The sequence below is a fragment of the Mchenga conophoros genome, linkage group LG7 (assembly GCF_057382185.1).
Source record: "Mchenga conophoros isolate Kocher_MC1m ecotype Shallow Benthic linkage group LG7, M_conophoros_male_GT1.1, whole genome shotgun sequence".
In the NCBI taxonomy this organism is placed as follows: domain Eukaryota; kingdom Metazoa; phylum Chordata; class Actinopteri; order Cichliformes; family Cichlidae; genus Mchenga; species Mchenga conophoros.
In genome coordinates this window covers 40,092,792-40,116,451 of record NC_140532.1, presented here as the reverse complement: position 1 = coordinate 40,116,451, position 23,660 = coordinate 40,092,792, and the positions used below count along the sequence as shown (strand labels likewise).

Below are 23,660 nucleotides of genomic sequence, written 5' to 3'. Positions count from 1 at the left end.
ATACACATGAGTGAATGGTGAAGTTTTTACACCAGGGCAAATCCTACTAGTAAAATATACTCACTAACTACTGTCGCAGGTATGCTATGCTGGTAGTAGGTTGGACTCCCTTTTGCCTGCAGAACCTTAAATATTCATGTTAGAGATTCAAAACATTGCTGGAAAGATTCCTCAGAGCCTTTAGTCCATATTGACATGATGAGCATCACACAGTTTTGAGCTTTCTGCGACTGTGAGTTATCATGCTGGATGCAGCCATCACAAGACGGTCATAAGGGGACAGACATGATCAGCACTAATACTCAGGCAGGCTGTGGTATATAATCATTCCTAAGTTATTTCTTATGAAGCCCAAAGTGTGACAAGAAAATATCCTTAACACCACCACACTACTGAAAAACGGGACGATCGCATTTTTTACACCGTTTACTCCAAATTTTGACCCTGCCATCTGAATATCTCAGCAGAAAATGAAACTCATCAGACCAGCCAATTTTTTTCCAATATTCTTGCACGTGCCTGTGCACGGTAGCTAACAAGAGCGGCACTGAGTGTGGTCTTTTGCCACTATACCCCATCTGCTTCAAAGTTTGATGTGTTGTAACTTCATACATGGTTCTCAGCACACACTGGCTGTAATGAGGGGCTATTTGAGTTGCTGTTGCCATCTTATAAAATCAAAGCATACTGTCCATTCTCCCCTTACCTTTGACATCAACAACTGGATTTTCTCTTTTTCTGATCATTTTCTGCGAACCCTAAAGTTGGTTGTGTGGGAAAGTCCCAATAGATCATGTGTCTTGGTAGCTTTTCAGTCATCCAGCTAATGTTGAGTGCTTTCACGTGTCATCCAAGAGGTTTCTTCAGTTCTAAACTACCGATAAAGAGTCCGAGGTATGCAACCCCCCTTGAAAATGGTGTTGAAGGTCATTGGCCCACTATTATCCTCGTAAGTCGTCACATGAGGCAAGCTGTGAAAAAAAGCATCGAACATTAGCATCGCAGGGGCCAAGGTCTGAAACCTCTGCAAAACATTTTGAGCTACTAAGGTCACCTGAGGAACGCAGGATGGGCTGAAACGCAATGAATCAGCAGTTTCTGTAATACTTAAATCAGCCAGTCTGGCACCAACAACCATGCAACATTCAAAGTCACTTCAGTTAATTTTCTTCCCGATTCTGAGCCTCTGAACTTCAGCAGGTCATCTTGACCATGTCTAAATGCACTGAGCTACTGCCTTGTGATTTGCTGATTTTATATTTACATTAACAAGCAGTTGAACAGGCATACTTAATCAAGTAGCCAGTGAGTATATGTACTCAAATCTGTACTGTAAGTACTTTGCCTTGATGATTAATGTTTCACTAGCTTAAAGAATTAAATTATAAATAAAAAAGTGGAAAGATTGATTTCCCTACAACATATATAGTACTGTAGCTCTTTAGCACTAAACTGTAGGAAAGAAAGGTTTTCCCTTGCTAAGAATATCAGGATTAAAAAACAAGCTAAATAGATAATTGCAGTTTATTTTCATTCTATTTTGCCATTAAACAAACTGCATAGATTTTTGTCATTAGAGGAATACTTAATGCCATACCATTATTTCAGTGTTATCAGTAGAGTGCTATTTTGCAAAATCAGCAAAGGATTTAAATATAAACCAAAAAGAAAATTAACTATTCATGACTCCTAGACCCCCCTGGGTTTCTTTCATTTTGTAAAGTAGGGTATATTAATATTTAAGTACAGTTGTGGTCAAAAGTTTACATATGCTCATCATGGTCATGAATGCCATGATAATTTGGGATTTTTAATGATTTTGTTGAACTGTTCTTTTTCCGGGGTGGAATGACTACATAACACATCTTTAATGACTAGAAAATACGAATTGGATGCACAAGGTTGAATTTTGGGGCGGGTGGTTATAATCCACACACAGTCAGATATATATAAATATACACCCCAACTAATATTTGGTTACATTTCCCACTTTAGATAGCCATCAGCATAAGCCTGGCTGGATATTTGACCACTCTACTTGGAAGATGGGGTTGGTGGGGTTAATTTACAGTTGGGGAAATAATTATTTGAACCCCTGCTAAATTTGTAAGTTTGATCAATTACAAAGAAATGAACAGTATCTAATTTTATGGTAGTTTTGTTTTACTGGAGAGAGAGAGAATACCAACCAAAAATCCAGGAAAAAAACATAGTACATAAAAGTTTGTTTAGGCTGGCTGTGGCATGGGAGGATTTTTAGTGACTGACGAATGCTTTTATACATGGATAAAACACCGCTACTGAAATGTAAGTCATTTTTGACAGTTAATGTTTACTCTCAGTATGTGATGCACTACTGATGGAAGTAATGCAATTCAATTGTATTTTATATAGCACCAAATCACAACAACAGCTGCCTCAAGGTGCTTTATATAAGGTAAAGACAATAATACAAAAGAGACAGAAAAACCCAACAATTATAAGACCTCCTATGGTCAAGTGCTTTGGTGACAGTGGGAAGGAAAAACTCACTTTTACCAGGAAGATACTGCAAACAGAACCAGCCTTAGGGACTGGTGGCCATCTGTCGTGACCATTTGGGGTGAGGGAAGGAAGAGTAACACACAAATAAAATAACAGTGGATGTGCAGTGGATTTCACTAATCACTGTGGGTCACACTTCAAAATGAGAATTGCATCAGTACATATTACACATTACATTACACAGAGTTTGTAATTGCAGAGACAACTCCATTCATTTTGGGCATGTCATTTTCATGCAGGAAGCTCAGAAAGCCCTTTGGTTTGCTTTGGTTTGGTAGTGTGGGGCATTTAATAAACTCAGATTTATTTCACAGGATTGGAAGAGTTAAGTAAAAAAAAGTAAAAGAAAAGTTAGATGTCTTTGATTATGATGGTTTCCTGGTACCATATTGCCTAGAATTCTGCCATAAAATTGGCCCTATACAATGGCATCACTTTTTTCCCTTTATATTCTTTGAAAACAAAGAATATGTCAATAAAAGATGCATACTCGGGCCAGTGTGAAATTGTCAGTCTTCAGTATTTAGAATATTTGCATTTCATCGTTATTGGCTGGTTAGCTTGCAGGTGTGGTAGAGGAGCACTTGGTGATTTCATGGGCAGAAATCTCTATGCAGACCTACAGCCACACCAGAGAGCAGGATTTGACCTGGAAGCCTTGGTTTCTCAGTAGTTACTATTGTTAATAGAATCTAAAAAACTTGGATTTAATACCCACAATTCTGATCATTTTTAAGTTATTAAATATTGTTTTTATCTTATGTTTATTTGTTTACTGTTACATTGATGTCTTTTTGCTCATGATGAAAGCAAGGGCAGACATGGTATATTTATATATGATATATATTATATGTGATTCTGCAGCAATGATCTGGCCTTGCTACAGAAATACAGGCTGTTCTTGGTTTACCTGTACCTACCTAACTAATTTCCATAGCTATTCCATTATTCGTGTGTTATGATGAAAAAAGAAAAGAAATCTCACCCTGTAGCTGCTTCAATCACATCTACACACAGCAGACATTCACACGTTACAGTGTGTGTAATTGCCTTTGATACAAAGTGTGTTTCCCATCAGAGCGCATGCTCGCAGAGATGCTCTGTTACCCATTTGAATTGAGTGACACTGCAGTATGATCAGAAGTCTGAGAGTTTGTGGATCACTGAGACTCCTGGTGGCCAGATTGTTTACTACAGGCAGACTGCATCTTCTACAAACATCAGTAATTCACTGTGCAACTAAGCTGCCACAAAAAAGACAGATAATCACAAAGAGAGACAAACCATGCTGAGATAAAACAGCTGTCTCATCAGAAAGTTCATTTTTTCAGAACTGAGCCCTCGTGCTGTCACAGTGGGTTTATCCGTTATTTTTAGAGACACTCTAACTAGACAAGTGATGTTCTGCACAGCTAGAGAAAGTGAGCATATGTTGCTGCACTCACAGGGGTATAGGAGTGAAGAATACCATTTCTATCCTCTCCTCTTGTGGCTTCCTAATTACCTGTCAATGAAGTGGGTGGAGTTAGAACCGATGGAGAACTGTATAAGCTTTGGAGTCTGATTATGTTCAGCAGCAAGTCCTACACATTATACTCAAACCACAGCATGGATAGCATATTGTTTCCTTTTCTCAAAGGTCATAAAATGCTTTCATGTCTAAGCTTTACTATTATAGCTTTGGTGGGAGTTGTTTGTGTAACTAAATCTCTCCATTTCCTCTTTAAGAATGGTCTTAACGGGTTACACCTCGCCTCTAAAGAAGGCCACGTCAAAATGGTCTTGGAATTACTCCATTCTGGCATTGAGCTGGAAGCAACTACAAAGGTACATTTTTTTCTGTTCTCTCTGTTTCTATGTTTCCAACTTGAAGTGAGTGAACCGTGGTAACTGCCACACTTTCCCAAAACTTGTCTTATTTTACTATTTTAACTCAGGGTTTGTTTAGTTGAGTTGAGTTGTAAATACTGGGACCAATGGAAAACTACACTTACAATACAGATACACAACATTTTTTTAATGTAATACTTTTGTATTTAAACACAGTTTAAATAGACAGTTTAAGTGTTTCTCATTTATACCAAAGGTATTTATTGATGAACAACTAAATAAACTAAAACAAAGTTTTCCTGCTTTTAGTCGGTATAGCTTTTTTAATCTTATACACACTACACAGACTAGATTTCACTGTTGAGTTCTCAGTGTAGCGATCTAGGCCATTAGGCTGTAATAATTGCCCTCTCACTCACTTTAATTTTCTTTTCTCGCCTTCTCTGTGGTTTTTTTATGTGACCTCAAGAAAGGGAACACTGCTCTCCATATCGCAGCGCTGGCAGGGCAGGAGAAGGTGGTGGCTGAGCTCGTCAACTATGGTGCCAATGTTAATGCCCAGTCACATGTGAGTCGCCCCAAGCTGCGTAGAAGGGTTGAACGTATGAGCCAAGTGTGTCGAGTGTGTATGTGCATTTGTGCGTGTTTTGTTCCTGTTGAATATGTGTCACAGCAGCTGATAAATCATTTCTCTGCATATTTATATATAGTATCTGTACTCATAAACATGTGTGCGTCTGTGTCCTCGGAAAGATAAGCACCTGTTTTGTATCCAGTACTTTACCCATAAAGGTAAAGGTAGGATGCTTTTAAAAACTGATACAATTTTTTATTTTTGCAATTTTTATTCATCATTAACCTTTTAAAAAAGTGCAGTACAAAATTTTCTGACGCCTCTTTGCTTTAAAGACAGAACCAATTCTGCTGGATGCAGTTAATAATTAATAGGCAGGATTGTTTGGGGCAAAGTTTGTTACCAAACTTTAGCTGTATCAGTGTCCTCTGTCCATTCATGTAATCTAAGGCTAACTGCATAATGTTTGGATTAGGCCTCTATGAAAATATGGGTGCTTTGAAAATAGTTCTTCATGACTCAGGCTTTACCTTTGGATTGTTGTTCATAACTGCTCTAACTTTTGCATAGTAGTATACATGTGTATGCATATGTGTGTTTGTTTTCTGACATCACCACTTGCAGTATAGGTGGATGTCCATTTCTTGTGTGTTTTTTCTACAAAATGTATTTATGTCCCAACAGAAAGGGTTCAGTCCTCTCTACATGGCAGCACAGGAGAACCATTTAGAAGTGGTCAAATTTCTGCTTGAAAATGGTGCCAATCAAAGTCTCCCAACTGAGGTATGTGTCTTTCAACAGCCTGTTTATTGTTGGGTGTTTCCTGACAAACCACACTGATGATGGGTCTTTATTATAAGAAACTGTAGGATGTGTAAAGTAGTCAACAATTGTGCCAATGCGAGAGGGTTTACCAAGTGGAAATTTCCTTAATTAACAACAACAAAACTTTAATTGTCAACAAACATTGCGGGATCATGTAAATACAATTAACAATAGAAAATAAATAGGAACATATTTAGTGGTTTTAATTGATAGAACAAACAGAAATTGTCGGGCAAGAGGATATAATTTGAAATCACATTGTCTCTAACATGCTAACATCTAACATCTCCCTTTATTATGCCTGCTCTCATTCCATTTTGTTTTGGCCTACCTTTTCTGTCACCTATCAATGTACATACTTGAATTGGTGTGTTGCACAGTTTTCATTGTAAGAGTCCTACAAAAAAAAAAATAGTTGCAGTCTATTTTTAGTGACAAAAAAGTGGTTCGTCCTTTAATTAACCTCCTCTTCTTCTTCTCTCCTCTCTGTTTCTCTTCTGCTTATTGTCCCCTCCCTCAGGATGGCTTCACTCCCCTTGCAGTGGCCCTACAGCAGGGCCACGAAAACGTAGTGGCACTGCTCATCAACTATGGCACCAAGGGCAAAGTCCGCCTCCCTGCCCTGCACATTGCTGCAAGAAACGATGACACGCGCACTGCTGCAGTTCTCCTGCAGAACGACCCCAACCCTGATGTTCTTAGCAAGGTATGCATTCACTGAGTATGGGTAAACTAAACTGTCAATAAGTCAGTCAAAAAGAAAAGATGTTGCATGAGCACAAAAATGCAGCTGATAAGGAAGTTCTTTCAATTAATTATACACATTTAAGGAAAATTCTGTAATCTCCTTCCTTCTTTTATCTGTAAACCTTTCACATTGTCCTTATTTAGTAAATATTTTTAAACTGTTGCTTGCTAATGCCCATTGTGTGTCTGTCTCTCTCTTTCTCTTTAGACTGGTTTCACACCTCTGCATATTGCAGCTCACTATGAAAATATGAGTGTAGCCCAGCTGCTGCTGAACAGAGGAGCGAATGTAAACTTTACCCCCAAGGTCAGTTTAATATTATAAAACATAACGATTTGCTTTTCTACATATATATCTACATGCAGAAGCTTTTAATGTAAATATAGCTGGGATATAAATTATACTATAAGCATAAAATTGACTTGATTTATTGACTTTGATTGTTTAGAATGGCATCACACCCCTTCATATAGCCTCTAGGAGGGGCAACGTAATGATGGTCAGACTATTGCTGGACAGAGGAGCACAGATTGATGCCAAAACTAAGGTACTAAGCTGCAATTTAACATCTTCTACATTTCCCAGCCTGATTTTGGAGTTTGTTAGTCTGCACTTCATGGTGTTTATTTCTTGTCTAATTTGCTTCACTTCTCTCTTTGTAGGATGAGCTGACTCCTCTCCACTGTGCAGCTAGGAATGGTCATGTTCGCATTATTGAGATCCTGCTAGAACACGGTGCTCCCATCCAGGCTAAAACCAAGGTAGGTGGATTTTGTGAAATATTGCACTATGGCTGATCTATGGAGGTATGCTCTGTGGAAAAGAGGACTGAAAGTCGTTAGAAGCAAGACGAACTACAAGCTGCAAGAACCAGAAGTGGTGAAGTTAGATGAGTTCTAATACCTGGAGTCAACCATCCAAACCATCCAAAGTAACAGACAGTGAACAAGAGATGTGAAGAACAGAGTGCAAACAGGGTGGACAGAAGAATAGCAGCAAGAGTGAAAGGGAAGGTTTTAAAGTTGTGAGACCAGCCATGATGTTTGTTTGGAGAAAAGGGTAAGTGACAAAAAGACTGGAGGCAGATACGGAGGCGGCAGAGTTGAAGATGCTTAGATTTTCATTGTCCATAACAAAAGTTTGTCTATTAGAGTGACAGCTCAGGTTCAACAGTTTGGAGACACAGTTAGAGAGGCAAGCCTGAGGTGATTTGGCCATGTGAAGAGGAGGTATAGTGGATATATTGGACGATGTTGGACATAGGTTAAATATAGAGCTGCCAGACAGGATGACAAGAGGAACACTCCAGAGGAAGTTCATGGATGAAGTGAAGGAGAAGTTTGGTGTGACAGATGAGCATACTACAAATAGGGTGAGATTCCTGACAGAAGGAGAAGCAATCACCATGGCTGCATGTTTCATTAATGTGGAGTCTTTTCCACATTTAGCTACTGAGAAAATCCCATGATGACTCAGTCAGTGTCAACTCTCCAACCTGCTCTGCCTCCATATAGCCTACAGTTGATCGCTGGAGTCCCTATCGTATTGTTCTTTCCTACAGAACGGTCTATCCCCCATCCACATGGCAGCTCAGGGGGATCACATGGACTGTGTCAGGCAGCTACTCCAGTACAATGCTGAGATTGATGATATCACACTCGACCATTTAACTCCTCTTCATGTAGCAGCCCACTGCGGTCACCATCGCATGGCCAAAGTTCTCCTGGACAAGGGGGCCAAAGCCAATGCACGGGCTCTGGTGAGTAACCGTTTTCTTTTGAGATAATTTCTATTAAGTTACTGTGGAAAGTTTTAGGCAATGAATGTGATCTCTATGGCATTCATACATTCTAGGATCTTGTGTTAATGAGGAACTAACTGTAGCAGTAATTTGATATTCTCCGTTTCTCAAAGTTGGCATAAACTCAGCTCACATTGCTTTGTCTTCTGCCCTTAAATGAGTTATAGTTGTGTTCAGTTCAGCAAACTTCTAAATTAGTAAAAAAAAAAAAAAATCTTTATATTAAGTCCTTTAAAAATAACGTTTTCTGTAATTTTGAGTTGAAAATGTACAACCCATTTTTAAACTGAAAAGTCAAAAATCTTCAGCACTGTGATTTATTTCTGAGCTGTTTTTTTACTATTTTTTTATGTTTGCAGAATGGCTTCACACCTTTGCATATTGCTTGCAAGAAGAACCACATGCGGTCTATGGACCTGCTGCTTAAGCACTCTGCTTCCTTAGAGGCTGTCACAGAGGTAGGATGGTGTGACCACGAGGAAAAGGGTCTAAAAATTAACAAATCCTTATCCCGATGTGCAAGCCCTCACCCTGACAGTTGTATGGTACTTGACAGAGCTAATCACAGCTCTCTAAATCGCTGCCACCATCATTGATAGTAATCCACATAGGCCAGACAGACGTGGCTAATGAGGTTAAATGTAATTTAGCCTATTTATAATGCATGAGTTTGATGTGCTTTTCTTTTCTGTTTTTTGTTCACAGTCTGGTCTCACTCCTCTTCATGTAGCAGCTTTCATGGGGCATCTGAACATAGTGAAAAACCTGCTCCAAAGAGGGGCTTCACCCAATGCTTCCAATGTGGTGAGCACTGCTTTTCTCATCCCAGAACAGAACAAATTGAATCTGACTGAAAGGGGAATAAAGTCACTCCTTTGGAGATCTGTTTTGTGGAATGCATATTAAATAATAATTAACTACTGGATTACTGAAATTAAAAGGCCAATCTGAACCATGGCCTTTAATACTACGATAGAGGATTAAAACAAGATTTACTCTAAATTTTAAAAAATATGTGTGTTTTGAACTTTATCAGAAAGTTTTAAAACTCAAAATAAATAAATATAGAAACTTTTCATTGTAGGTTGTTACAGATGGATGAACTGCAAATGTCAGTATACATATGGACCCTTATATACACATTTGGGGTGCTATTTTGTCATTTGAGTAACTACCTGTATTTATCTACATCAGAAAGTGGAGACTCCTCTTCATATGGCCTCCAGAGCAGGACACTGTGAAGTTGCTCAGTTCCTGCTCCAGAACTCAGCACAAGTGGATGCCAAGGCTAAGGTATGAGCTGAGTAGTAGTACTAGTAGTACTACCAATGCTTCCAAGCAGAACACGGAGGGTCAGCCTGTCCATGCCACTAAATAAACAAAACAAAACACAAAACAAATATTTCTACAAGCTCCTCTGGGTGCAAAGACCGCCTTTTATCATTTGAGGAATATAGCCAGAATCAGACAAGTTTTGTCAAGCGACACTGCAGAGGTTCTTGTCCATGCATTTGTGTCTTCACGTATTGATTATTGTAATGCTCTTCTTTCTGGGCTACCAAAGAAAAGTTTTAGAGGTCTACAGATGGTGCAAAATGTAGCTGCTCGCATTTTAACAAGAACTGGGAAAGTTGAGCACATTAGCCCTGTACTGAGATCTCTTCATTGGCTACCTTGTCAGGTTCGAGCAGATTTTAAGGTCCTGCTGCTCACCTACAAGGCTTTAAACGGACTGGCACCTTCATACCTCTCTGACCTTTTACACCATTATGTCCCATCCCGTGCTCAGGACTCAGGACTCTGGCCTTCTAAAGGTTCCTAGAGCCAGAAAAAAGACAATTGGAGAGCGTGCTTTTTCTTTCCATGCCCCGTTTCTGTGGAACAACCTCCCTCGAGATATTAGGCAGGCATGCTCTTTGGAGGTTTTAAAAACTAAGCTGAAGACACATTTGTTCACCCTATCTTACATGTCTTAATTCTACGGCTTTTCGTTTTTGAATTCTTACTGTTTTAACTTATTATTATTATTATTGCTGTGTATCGCTTTTATTTATTTATCTTTTCAGTTTCAAATAGCTGTACAGCACTTTGTTTGAAAGCGCTTTATAAATAAAATTATTATTATTATTATTATTACTAGTAATAGTACCTTATTCAGCACCCAAAACAAACTTACAAATGATCGTGCAGCAATTATCAGTCAATCACTGATCTTTTTAAGTTGTCACAAACAATGCATAAAGGCTGTTTCATGTACACAGTGGCAGGTTTTATTAGGCATGATGTTTAATTTCCCGATGCTCAGCTGTATCTGTTTTCCAACTTGAACTAAACTCATTGTCCTCTGTGTCCAGGATGACCAGACACCTTTACACTGTGCAGCCCGTATGGGCCACAAGGAGCTTGTCAAGCTGCTCCTTGAGCACAAGGCCAGCCCTGACTCAGCTACAACTGCAGGTCACACACCTTTACACATTGCAGCACGTGAAGGACATGTCCAGACTATTCGAATATTATTGGATGCTGGAGCGGAGCAAATAAAGATGACAAAGGTAAAATCAGAATTAAGATTAAATGCTCAGTTAGTGCAGACCGCGTTTTATTGCTAACTGAACCGCTTCTGGCAAAAGATGACCGTTGAGGTTATTTGAGTCTGTCTTATGCTAAATTAAATAATTTAAAATAATTTTCTCAGCTAAATATAAGCACAGATAGCCACAAATAGTTACATATAGTAAAACCCCATATTCAGAAACATTGTGGTGTACAGATGCAACTGAATCTTTGACAAACATCTTAGTCTTTTCTTCTTCTTCTTCATTTGAGTAGAAAGGTTTCACTCCCCTCCACGTGGCCTCCAAATATGGAAAGGTAGATGTGGCTGAACTCCTTCTGGAAAGAGGAGCAAACCCAAATGCAGCTGGGAAGGTGAGCCAGTCTGTACTTTTGTTGACAGGCAGTGAGGAGCAGTTCATTCTGCAAGTTTGACCCCACCCCGAGATAATTTTGTTTTCAGCTAATTGATTGATTACCATGGTATGTGTTTCATATATACATGTTTCTGTGTGGTTTTTTTGCATATGTGTGTGCATCTGTGGGTTATATATATGTTCATGCGTATGTGTGTGTGTGTGTGTGTGTGTTTGTGGTTAACAGAATGGTCTGACACCCCTTCATGTGGCCGTCCATCACAACAACCTGGATGTTGTTAGACTCCTGGTCAGCAAGGGAGGATCTGCACACAGCACTGCCCGAGTAAGATGTTCACACATATGTGTGTGCACATTAGAGGCAGGCCAGCATAACCTGCCAATCCATGACTGACAATCATACAAAACAGGCTAAATTAGAGTGATTCTCAAGCATACATTGACTTGCATAGCAAACTTTGTACTGGCAAGTGCTCTCTCACAGCAGCGTTTAAGTTATATGCTGGAAGAATAGCAATGTCCACTTTTTTATTTCTGTTTTGTCCTTGTTTCTTTCTGCAGAATGGATACACTCCCCTTCACATAGCAGCCAAGCAGAACCAGATGGAGGTGGCCAGCTGTCTTCTTCAGAATGGGGCATCGCCCAATTCTGAGTCCCTCCAAGGCATCACGCCCCTACACCTGGCTTCACAGGAGGGACGGCCTGACATGGTGGCTCTGCTCATTTCCAAACAGGCCAACGTAAATCTTGGAAACAAGGTATAATATTAGAATGGAGAGAATTGATCATGTTCTAAAGAGTAAAGTTTAATTCCTGTAGTTTTATATGTGCTTTTTTAAAATTATTATTAGATTAATATACTGTCCAAACAATAGATAAACTATGATGCTCATTCCTCTGGTCGTTCTTTGTAGAATGGACTGACTCCTCTGCATCTTGTTGCCCAGGAGGGTCATGTGGGCATCGCAGACACTTTGGTCAAACAGGGGGCATCTGTTTATGCTGCTTCACGTGTAAGCTACATCGATTCCACTGAATACACATAGACATAAAATACCATGTGTGTGTGATGAACTGAAGAGATGGCATCTTTTGTCTTTATACAGTCTTGTGCGCCAAATGACTAAGCACATATTTGCCCGATATTTAGACTGACAATTAATGGGTATCACTAAAGCAACTAAACAACAGCTTGCTGTCTTTCTCTCTTTGGCTCAGATGGGCTACACACCCCTTCACGTGGCCTGTCATTATGGCAACATCAAGATGGTGAAGTTCCTTCTGCAGCAGCAAGCTCATGTGAACGCCAAGACAAGGGTAAAATTCCTTGTCAGCACCCCCTCTTTTTTTTTTATCATATTTAGTTTCTTCTTTTGTCCGTCAAAACTTTTTTATCGCTTTCTTTTTTGCTGCAGATGGGCTACACCCCTTTGCACCAGGCAGCCCAGCAGGGCCACACAGATATTGTCACACTCTTGCTGAAACATGGAGCCCAACCCAATGAGATCACCTCGGTGAGAAACCTTTACTAAACCCTTCCTTGTGCAGCAGTTTTTCTGAAGGAACAAACATGTGATAACAAATAAAGAAATTGCCTTCAGTAGAATAGTTAGCACTAGATTAGATTCAGATCACAGATCATCATCATCATCATCGCTCTCTTGACTGATAAATATTCCTATCCTGTTAAATATTTCTCTGTAAACGTTTTTCCACATGCACAATGTATGTGTGTTCACTGTCAGGACTATTATTTACTTTTTTAGTTGCTGTGACTACGTTGCAATGAAACTTTTTTTTTTTCAGTGTGTACTCTGGAGCTAGAGTTCCCCAACTAAAATTGATGTTGCATCCTATTTTGTCTATCCATTTATTTTACATCAGTATTTTTAATTTTTGATACTTTGTTCAGAGATTATTTTTACATCACTACATACACCTGACAGCCCTAATTGGTTAGTTAGATTTTAAATTAAGATTTTGACAGGCACAATTTATGAAAGGCCTGAAAGATGCAGTTTAAGACCTAGTAATTAAACCGCAAAATTTAATAGCTTTTTTTTGTCTTTCCATTCACTAGTTTTGATATATTAGAAGTTTGGACATGTGTATAACTATGGTGGATACTGTCCAGTATATGTTTGTTGCAGCCTGTAGGATATATCAGTTCACCTTTTGCCTTCATTTTTCATATTTTTTTATTTATGTTGTAGATGTGTACCGTAATTCTAAAAACTATATTTCTTACAGGACTCCATGCAGTCATGATAAACTAAGTATACCTTGTAGCTTGTAAAACAACCTTTAGCTGCAACAACTTGAAATAATGATTTGCTGTATGACTTTATAATTTACAACATTGCATTAGTTTATGGAGGTTTGCAGGCATTCATTTATATACAGATCTCTTATGGTCCCATCACAGCATTACAGTCAGGCTGAGGTCTGCACTTTGACACTGTGACACCTTGATTCCTTTCTTTTGCGGCCATGCTGTTGTATACCAGCCAACCTTTAGCTCTTGGACAGATGGCCTCAAATGTGACAGATTTCATGGTCAACTCAATGAATACAAGGCGCCCAAGCTGCAAAACAAACCCAAATCATCACCCGTCCAGTACCAGCATGCTTGGCAGTTGACATGAGGTATTTGTTTTTGCCAAACATGGTGCTGAGCAGTATGGCCAAACATCTCCTCTTTGGCCTTGTTTGTCCAAAAACCTCTTGTGGTTTCTTCAGATGCAACTTGGCAAACTTCAGCCATACTGTCCTGTTCTTTTGAAGGAGAAGAGGCTTCTTCCCAGAAACCCCATCAAATAAACCATACTTGTTGAAGTTGATTTTAATAGTCAACATGCTAGCAGAGACCTGTAGAATCAGAGCTGTAGCTCTTGGGTTTTTTGCACTTTCTGAGAATTGTAGAGAATCTGTTGGGATGTTGACTCCTGGCAAGATTGTGGTATTTTGTCTACAAACACCTGAATGCTTTGAGATCTTCTACTTTTGTTTTTCACAGGACACTAAAATACTTCTTTTTCCCAGGAGTATATGTTTTCTACAGGAAAGAATAAAGTTCTTAAAATCTGTGGAAATGATTTTAGTAATTTTAATTATCTGTCTCCGTGTAGAACGGCACGTCTCCCCTGGGCATTGCTAAGAGGCTGGGTTACATCTCTGTCATCGATGTGCTCAAGCTGGTAACCGAGGAGTCCGTTTCTGCGGTGAGCATGGTTCACCTAGTTACACCAGTACATGAAGAAGAAACGTTGACCCACCATGATCAGATGTTCACTGAGCAAACTCTGTTTTCCTAATTACATTCAGCTCCCTCACTGCTTGCAAATTAACTCCCACCCTGGTTCTCCACAGATCACGACAGAGAAGCATCGGATGAGTTTCCCCGAAACTGTAGATGAGATTTTGGATGTTTCAGAGGATGAAGGTAGGCTGTCTTATTTGATTATGTTAAAAGCATCAACTGTGCAGCTTTGATAATTAACTTTCAGCTCTGATTTTGGTAGAAGACGAGCGCATGGGAAGTACACTGACATGTCGAAGTACCAGCATGAATTTGACTGTATATGTGCGACTGTTTATAACACCCTTTTCCATTTGTCTTGTAGGGGTTGCCCAGCTAACGTTAGGTAGGACTGTGTCTGTATCTCTGCCTTGTCCGGTCCGGTGACTCGTAAACTTGTGCCTTCATTGCAGTTGCACTTTCTCATTTTCTCTGTGTGTCACTAAATGTCTTTCTAATCAGTTCTACTTTCGACTCCAGCCCTGTTTGTTATCCTCTATTTTCTCTGTCTTATCTTTGATCTCTCCTGTTCTCCCTCTTGTTCAGAGATTTGCTTTTTCTTTAAAAAGTCTGTTTGTCATCAGCATGTAGTCACAACATTTTCCTTTTACCAGCACATATCTGGTCATGGATCTATCATTGACAGAACTCCAATATTTCTGTATTTAAATTTAAATGGCTCCCTTGCAGTGCAGCGTTGCTGTTCCTCCTGATTTTTACAGTGTAATTGATCCATAAACGGATAAAACACATACTGTGGCAAAGCTGTGACACTTTCCAGCAAACAGCTCCAGTTTATACAGTCATCGGCCTGCCTTAAAAATCTAGAAAAAATAAACCAAATTCGAATCTTTTCAACACGTTTTGGAAGCATTTTTTCCTTTTGCAATGTGTTTTCTTGTTTTTATACTTGTTTAATTTTCTCACTTTTTACTTCTTTAACATTTTTTTGCTTTGTTTTCCTGAACAGCTTATACGAATGGGTGCTAAAGTGTCTGTCTTGTGAAGCGGTTTAAAGTTGTTGTTATAATTATTATTTTAGTATCATTCCTATTTAATAATTAAGGTGTTTTCTCCTACACAGAAACAACCATCACCACATGTGATTTCATCTTTAATGGGCATGCTCACTAAAAAAGCTGTCACCAGGTGCCTTGCAGTTTGCTGTCCATGCAGTGTCCTAAACTGTGTTGATATTCACTGTCTTACCAATCCTCTTCTTTCACTACTTTGGTTTCCATCGGCTCTGGTTGTTGTTGGTTTGACTCCATTGCTTGGACTAAAATGTTTGGAACTGCTTTGTGGCCATTTTTTTCTGTGGTTTGGTGAAGGGATGGGAAGGATGGTGGAGTAGTAATTACAGATTTCATCTGGGGATTATATCAAAATTGATTTTACTCGAATTTGAAGAGAGTTCAAGGTTTTGAGAGCATTTCTCATAAAATACATTTTGAAACAACTTGAAATGTATTGAGATAAACTGATATTTATTGGGAGAACTTGTCCTTAATTTAAAGTTTACTCCGTATCCCCCTGGTGTCATCCTTTTCTCTCTTACTTCCTTATGTGTTCCTTGCAACCTGTTCCTTACCACTTATTTTTCTCTGTGTTCATTTTCCATGTTCTTTCTAAACATTTCTTTTACATTTTTACCACAGGAGACGAGTTGCTGGGGATGGACGGAGCTCGCTATTTGAAGCTTGATGATTTTAAGGACCAGGATGATGACTTTCTCTCCCCAAAGAAGACCCTCAGAGACTTTGAGGGCGGCATGGGCACCACGTAAGTCAGTGTGAGGTGGTGTGACGAGGAGTCTTTATGTGAAGAATGCCTAATATGATATAATTGAAAATGAAATTTGAGCTGGCGATTAAATTACTGACATAGCTCATTTATCCTTACCTTAGATTATGAGAAGCAGCAGAGTGAGCTCATATGATTTTATTAGAATTTTGATAGCGGTGTCATATTCAGCGATGGTTTCTTGTCTTACCTTATTCCTACCTCCTCTTCGACAGTCCATATTCTCCTGCTATTCCCAGGATCCCCTGTGTGTCACCAGAGACAGTTATGCTGGATCAGGTATGCTTAGCTCGTGACTAAGAGTGGCTTTGTAAGCATTTGTTACTTTATCTTATCCTCCTGAGACCTGAGCTCCCATTTGAATACTTTTCTAATTTCTTCTAGCTATTTGGGATTAGTTGGATCTGATAAGTATATAAACTAAGCTTCCTCTTTGAATAGGAAGCCATTGATTTGTTACGTAGTTGTTACATACTTGTATGTACTCGTAAAGGGACACTTAATTTAAGTTAACATTGCTTGACAATCACTTTCTTGTGCAGAATGAAGTTTTTAAGGTGCAAAAAAGAGGCTATAGAAGACATATATTCAAATGGAAATATCACTAACTTATATTATTGAACCAGATTCTGACTTTTATTCATACCTCTTCCTTTATTATGGTCTTCTCTCTACTTCATGTTTTATATCACCTCTTTCTCTTTTCATATCAGTCTTTCCCTCCTACTTTTCTCTGGTTTAATCTTCTCAGTCATAGCTGTTTTACAGCCTCAATTTCTCACCGTTTTCCATTTTCATTTCTCCCTCTCTGACCTCAGCACACCCCCGTCCCTTTGCCAAAAGAATATGATGAAGATTCTCTTATCCCAAGCAGTCCAGCTACTGAGACTTCAGACAATGTCAGCCCTGTAGCCAGCCCTATTCACACTGGGTGAGTTATTAAAATGTTTTTCTTCCCCGTTAAACCAAATTTTTAAAATTGCTTTTATGTTAAACAGTATCAGTCGTTGATGCTTCTTGTCAGGATTCTTATTATAGTGTTTTGGCAGACTGTGAAATTTCTGGCTTTACAAAAAAGTAAATAGAAAAAAAAAGTGCAGATAGTGCAGACTTGTTAAAAGCCTATGATGATAGTCAAAAGCATATTATATTTATCATCTATTTTTCTCTTAACCTGATTATAATTAACAAAATTGTTTAAACTCTAATGTCATTAACATTTAAAACTGGCAACCGATTCCATTAATTCATCTACTGAGGTGATAGTTTATGTGACAATAGCATCCTTTACTTATATACAATCTAAAGTGCTCTGTAAACTGCTACGAAAAAGGGCCTAGGTAAATGCAGTCCATTTATGTTTTAATGTTATTGCATAGAGGTATGATACCAAAAGATAAATGGTGGTTGTAATGATTATCAGTGATGATCACGATGATCACAATCCAAATTTACAGATATCTTATATTTAAAGGAACTGTATTCCAGCAATAAACACTTTAATTTATCAATTATGCAAAGTCATAATTTACTGTAACTGTACCTCCATGAGTCAGCTTTTGAAATAGTGAGTATGAAAAGATGACCTCAGACATAGAGACACCTGTATTAAGCCACCGGTATAATGCAGGAGAAGCAGAATCGGGATCTCTTTCAAATCTTTTCACATCATTCTTGCTGAGCATTGCTGCAGATCACTCGTTCTCTCCTGTCATATCCAGACAAGCAAATGAAAAGAGCGCCTACACAGTCAATTGATGTCTTCTTTATGAATAGCATAAACCATGAGCGGGCAAACCAGATCAATTCAAAACACTGCTGAACAAACAGCACATGAATAATCTGTTCCCATCTCGTAGAGCTGGAGGATTTCCCTGACGAAAGTCCAGTCTTTGTGTTTTTTTTCTTTCTGTCGTGTTTTATTAATGTTTAAATGTGTGTTGATAAAGTAAAGTTTACATGTTCTTAATTTATGGCACCATGTAACTCAGCTTCCTGGTGAGTTTCATGGTGGATGCTCGAGGGGGCTCCATGCGAGGCAGCAGGCACCATGGACTACGAGTGATCATCCCTCCCCGAACCTGCGCTGCACCGACGCGCATCACTTGCCGTCTCGTTAAACCCCAGAAACTGACCACGCCTCCTCCACTAGTGGAGGGCGAGGGCCTCGCTAGCCGGATCATCTCCCTGGGGCCGTCCAGTATGCAGTTCCTTGGGTAAATCAGACCTTTCTTTGGTTTATTAACTGTATTTGATCGTATTTGACTGTGCATTTACAGTCAAAGCAAAATACTTTTGTGTGTATTTGAGTGCCTATATGTGCATGTATTTGCGTGGCTCTTAATAGACATGACATGTCCAAGACAAGTTCAGTGATTGTGCCATTTAATGGACAAGACTAGATCATGATGGGGTATTTATAGGAAAATAGTCATTTAAGCAGTTTAAAACTAACCTATCACAGTGTAAAATTACAAAGAATATGGGGATCATCTACGGTACAAATTATCTTAAAAATATTTTTAAAAATCTTCAGAAAGTATTGTACACAAAGGACTAGGTTGAAAACCAATGCTGAAAGGTCCAGAGTCATGCTGGGATGATGTATCAAGCATTTCTGAAAACCATTGTGCGTGAGCACTGGTCATTTTTATTGTACAATATTAAAATTCTAACCATGCAAGGAGAAACATAAAAAGCATTCATAAACATGTCGTCTCTGGACATCAGCTCATTTAAAGAGGACCAGGTCTGACCAATCAAGTGGCAGAGGTTTTTTAGAAGTCACACATGTTGCATCTTCTAAGCTGTGAACATGCACTTCAAAAGGCTGTGTATTAGTGCAAATGGCATTGATAACTTGTACTGTTAATGTTAGCCTGGGCTCTGAACCAGCTGGCCTGTAGTTCAGAGTCATCAATTAGAATGTTTTGGCACACTGTGAAATAAAATAATACCGCAGAGCAGACCTCAGTCTGATGAGTACCAAACCAGGCAAGTAGGGAAATGCATTTGACTTTCAAAACTACAGCATTTAGTCTTCTCTGTTCCCCAAAACCTATAGATTGTCATTAAAAGACGAAGAAAAAGAAGATAAAATATGCACCTCTCCTACCTTTTTCTAAAAACCTTTCTGACATTTCATTCACAGACCAGTGATAGTAGAAATCCCTCACTTTGCCTCACTGGGACGAGGAGACAGAGAGCTTGTGGTGCTCCGCAGTGAGAACGGCTCGGTCTGGAAGGAACATCGTAATCGCTATGGCGACGAAGTACTGGAAACTATTCTGAATGGCATGGATGAAGGTTAGTGGGATTGTAATGGATGTCGCCTGTCAGGGAAACCTTGAGGGGTTGTATTAATCTTGATGTATGTCCCTGGAGTTACAGAAGACAAGCATAGGAAGGTTTTTTTTAAACACAGAAGCTGCCTCCGCAGCATCAGACAGGCTTTATTCCCACAAAGTGTTCATTTAAGACTGAAATTTTCAGCTAGACATGTATCCTAACACCTACCATTACCCTCTTTTTCTTTCCTCTTTATCTCTTTTCTCTGCTTATCTCCACTATTTCACCTAATATAGACTTGGAGAGCCAAGAGGAGCTGGAGAAGAAGAGAATCCGTCGAATGATCTCCACTGACTTCCCCCTCTACTTTGCAGTAGTGTCTCGCATACAGCAGGAGAGTGATCTCATTGGTCCAGAGGGCGGTCGGCTGACCAGTAAGCTGGTCCCCCAAGTTGAAGCCATCTTCCCTGAGACTGCTGTCACCAAAAGAGTGAGGCTGGGACTGCAGGTGAGAATATGAATTGAAAAGAGGCTTTGCACATGTACACTTTTCATAATTGCTTGATTGTTCAACACAAAAACAGATGTTCAAATGAGAAAACAACCAAGACTGTGCCAACATGTTTACCTCTGGCCTCATTTTCTGTTTGTGCTGCTTTCAGTCTACGAGTTCAGATTTGACAGATTTCATGCCATGAAGTTGATGTTATGTGTGTTTGACCAATGAGTCTGAAAATGCTTGAGTTTTGCTATCAGTCATGGAGACCTGATGCGAGACGTGAAGAGGCAGACTGATTTATTTCAGTACTATAAACCTTAATGCTAGAAGAAAGGTCATCACTTGTCATTTGAGATATCCCATCAAATAGTAAATCTATATTTCATTCAGTGTTTTGTGATGTAGCATCAGTTATTATTGGTATTACTGTAAATCATGTACATTTTTTAAAGTAAATTTCTCTTGCCTTGCACTTCATTGTGATAAATTTGCTTTGGTTTATTCAATGAAAATGTAAAAAAAATACATCTACTTCACAAAATAGAGCTGTAACAAACAGTGATATCAAACCGATAGGAAGAAGATTTTCTCAGTTTTTAAACACTGTCAATAAGAATTTCATTGATAGAATAGGTTAATATAGAAAAATTATATACTTTATTAGAACATTTTCAAAATTTGCCTGACCTTTAAGAAGCATCTCTGGTGTTTGCAACACGTGGTGTCTGCCCTGCCAAACAGGAGCTTCTGGCAAATGTATGACTGGCTGTTACTCATCCAGACCTCTGCAGACACCCGTCTGGGAACTTGGCACACACTCATGCTGACTGATCTCTTTTCACACTACACCTACATTTGGCTTTGTTTTCCACAGCAGAAAGATTATGAAGGATTATGGCTTCTTCATTTCTGTTGCTTGGTCACTTGAGTGTACATCGTTTACGTTCTTTGTCATGGCACTAATGTTATGTACGTAAGAAGATTGCATGAGTTTTACTTTGGCTACGCTCGTCTGTTTTCCTTTTTATCCAGCCATTCGTCACTCCTCAGTTCCCCGATTTAAGTTGTGAGCCACAGTGACCAAGCTGATGCACTGATCTGAGTTTATGAATTTGTTGCATGTGTGAGTATGATTGGGAATTTGAAGTTTTAGCCTATTGCACATTTGCTTTTATGGTTTATGGTTTGTTTTCCTTTTTTAAACATTTTTGTTTTAATTGTTTGTTGATCCTTGTGGAGTTTCTGTTATGTTTTATTTGTGCTTGAGTTTATCTTTTCCATTCTCCATGTATGCAGCCTTCTCCTCCTGTCTTTTCGTCATGTCCTCAGTGTCCCTTTTTTGCCATTAACACTTTAACATCAGGCACAACCAATCCCTGATGAACTGCTGACCAGGCAGCTTGGTAACCAGGCCACCTTCAGCCCAGTGGTTACCATCGAACCTCGGCGACGCAAATTTCACCGTCCAATCGGATTGCGGATTCCTTTACCACCGTCGTGGAGGGAGAGCCCTCGTGATGCTGGCGAGGGTGATACCACCAGCTTGCGTCTTCTCTGCAGTGTCATTGGTAGGAATAACTTTACAGAGTAATCCCTTTTTATATTTTGTTTTTTCTTGTAACAAACATGAGATACCTAGGATTGTATTCAGGAATTATTACCTTTCTCATTAGGGTACAAACAAAATGATCTGCCACCAGATTATATATTTTTTTGTGTTAAGCAGTTTTATTTACCAATTTGACTTTTTAGAGTAACCTTAAAATGACTCTTTATGGTGGTGAAGGGGAAAATTTGAAATACTGGGGCAAAGAAAATCAGAGCACCAATTCACTAAAATGGACCCTAACAAAACTGATTGATGGCAGTGGACACGTGGGTGTACTTCTGACTCAAACATCACAATATAAAAGGCTCTAATCTCCTGTTTTAATATGCAAAGCAGGGGTCATACATGGAGATGCACTTCTCAAAACAAACATGGCAGCAAAAGAGGAAAGTCGAAAAAATACCATACCAGTCTAAATTCGACTTAAACTGTATTTACATTATGTGAGTTTGAGCCGTCTCTGGAGAAAGACGACCAACATAAAAGGATATTTCTGAGTACTCAACTGGTAATCAAGTAAAAGCAAAAGCAGCATAAAATTACGTGCAAAGAATCTTGTCAGACGGAAATAAACATGCACATTAACAAAATGATTGAGATTCCAATCATGTCTCTGTGTAAGTTGTGTCCTCCATCTGTTAAAGCTGAGCCAAGGAGGACACAGGAAGCAGACAAACAGCAGAGGAACAACAGCTGTCTGTCTTAGCCTTGATTCAGTTGCTTTTATCATTGTAAGACAATTAAATTTTCATGCAGCAGACTAGAAATATTTCTCAAGTTTATCAGATCAATGTCATATAGTGTGGACTTCAGTGTGTGGGAGTCATTACAGGGAGTAGTGAAAAAATGACCAACAAAACTGCCTGGAAGTCATACAAAAGGGACGCTAAACAAATGATGCAAAAAGGAGAAGCCAGGATACTGGATGTATATATTCAAAAAGACAGTCACTAGATAATCGATAATAGGTGGGAGACCTAACAAAGAAAGGAAATAAAACTGATGAAGGTCCAACTTAGACAACATAATGGGACAGTTTTTCCAACACTTGCACATCAATCCAGGTGGAACAGCACCAGCTCAGTGGGAGGACATCACTGGAACCACCAAGCTGATGTACGCCAACAACTGTGCCAATTTTACCACCAATGTGTCTGCAAGGTGAGCTCAGTAAACACCTGTGCAAGCATGTTCCCAGTCAACTTTTTTTCCTGCACTCTTGCACACGTCTGGATTTAGATCCAGCTGGTTTGTTTAATTCTTCTCTGTTCTCCTGCTATATCCAGATTCTGGCTGGCAGACTGTCCACGTACGGCGGAGGTGGTCACCTTTGCCAACCTGCTGTACAGGGAGCTAATGGCAGTCCCATATATGGCCAAGTTTGTTATTTTTGCAAAGATGAATGAGGCACGTGAGGGACGCCTGCGTTGTTACTGCATGACAGATGACAAGATGGACAAAACTCTGGAGCTGCACGAAAACTTCACCGAGGTGGCCCGTAGTCGAGACATTGAGGTGCGCACAGGGGCAAGGCCACAGAAAGCCAGCTTATTAAGGAGCGCAGTTGAACATGTGATTCGTTTTAAGTTCTCTAAAAAGTGGCGGCATCGTGGTGTGGTGGTTAGCACTGGTTCCTCAGACCAAGAAGGTCCTGGGTTTGAATGATGCTGTGTAAAGCAGGGGTCCCCAACTAAAATAACAGGAGGTTCACTACCTCCATCATCCAATCAATCTGGGTTCCGAACACTTTAAATGACCCAACAAAATTATTTTCTTTCATTTCTATTTAACATTTAATTAACAATATAGACTTTTGCCTTGTAACTACTGATCAATTATTCATATGCCATTAAATCATCTGCTGAACCGAAAAGTGTAATCCAGTTCAAGTACTAATATTAAACAAAAAA

At 39.3% G+C, this 23,660-nt stretch overlaps 1 protein-coding gene across 9 annotated transcripts in view; it reads left to right on the top strand.

Annotated features, from left to right (window-relative positions):
- Positions 1-23,660, top strand: part of ank1b (ankyrin 1, erythrocytic b) — a 78,119-nt gene that overhangs the window by 33,643 nt on the left and 20,816 nt on the right. For 6 of the 9 annotated variants that reach the window (XM_085279241.1, XM_085279235.1, XM_085279239.1 and 3 more), the window contains exons 3-32: positions 4,273-4,371; positions 4,844-4,942; positions 5,633-5,731; positions 6,294-6,479; positions 6,729-6,827; positions 6,970-7,068; positions 7,184-7,282; positions 8,083-8,280; positions 8,682-8,780; positions 9,028-9,126; positions 9,517-9,615; positions 10,677-10,874; positions 11,152-11,250; positions 11,479-11,577; positions 11,814-12,011; positions 12,168-12,266; positions 12,472-12,570; positions 12,669-12,767; positions 14,382-14,474; positions 14,623-14,695; positions 14,877-14,897; positions 16,210-16,333; positions 16,570-16,633; positions 17,173-17,285; positions 18,346-18,570; positions 19,506-19,660; positions 19,939-20,150; positions 21,505-21,709; positions 22,815-22,911; positions 23,037-23,265. In XM_085279241.1, coding sequence (XP_085135367.1) covers positions 4,273-4,371; positions 4,844-4,942; positions 5,633-5,731; positions 6,294-6,479; positions 6,729-6,827; positions 6,970-7,068; positions 7,184-7,282; positions 8,083-8,280; positions 8,682-8,780; positions 9,028-9,126; positions 9,517-9,615; positions 10,677-10,874; positions 11,152-11,250; positions 11,479-11,577; positions 11,814-12,011; positions 12,168-12,266; positions 12,472-12,570; positions 12,669-12,767; positions 14,382-14,474; positions 14,623-14,695; positions 14,877-14,897; positions 16,210-16,333; positions 16,570-16,633; positions 17,173-17,285; positions 18,346-18,570; positions 19,506-19,660; positions 19,939-20,150; positions 21,505-21,709; positions 22,815-22,911; positions 23,037-23,265 — 3,777 coding nt within the window. The remainder of the gene's footprint in view (positions 1-4,272; positions 4,372-4,843; positions 4,943-5,632; positions 5,732-6,293; positions 6,480-6,728; positions 6,828-6,969; positions 7,069-7,183; positions 7,283-8,082; positions 8,281-8,681; positions 8,781-9,027; positions 9,127-9,516; positions 9,616-10,676; positions 10,875-11,151; positions 11,251-11,478; positions 11,578-11,813; positions 12,012-12,167; positions 12,267-12,471; positions 12,571-12,668; positions 12,768-14,381; positions 14,475-14,622; positions 14,696-14,876; positions 14,898-16,209; positions 16,334-16,569; positions 16,634-17,172; positions 17,286-18,345; positions 18,571-19,505; positions 19,661-19,938; positions 20,151-21,504; positions 21,710-22,814; positions 22,912-23,036; positions 23,266-23,660) is intronic. The other 3 variants (XM_085279240.1, XM_085279234.1, XM_085279236.1) reach the window with 2 other exon arrangements.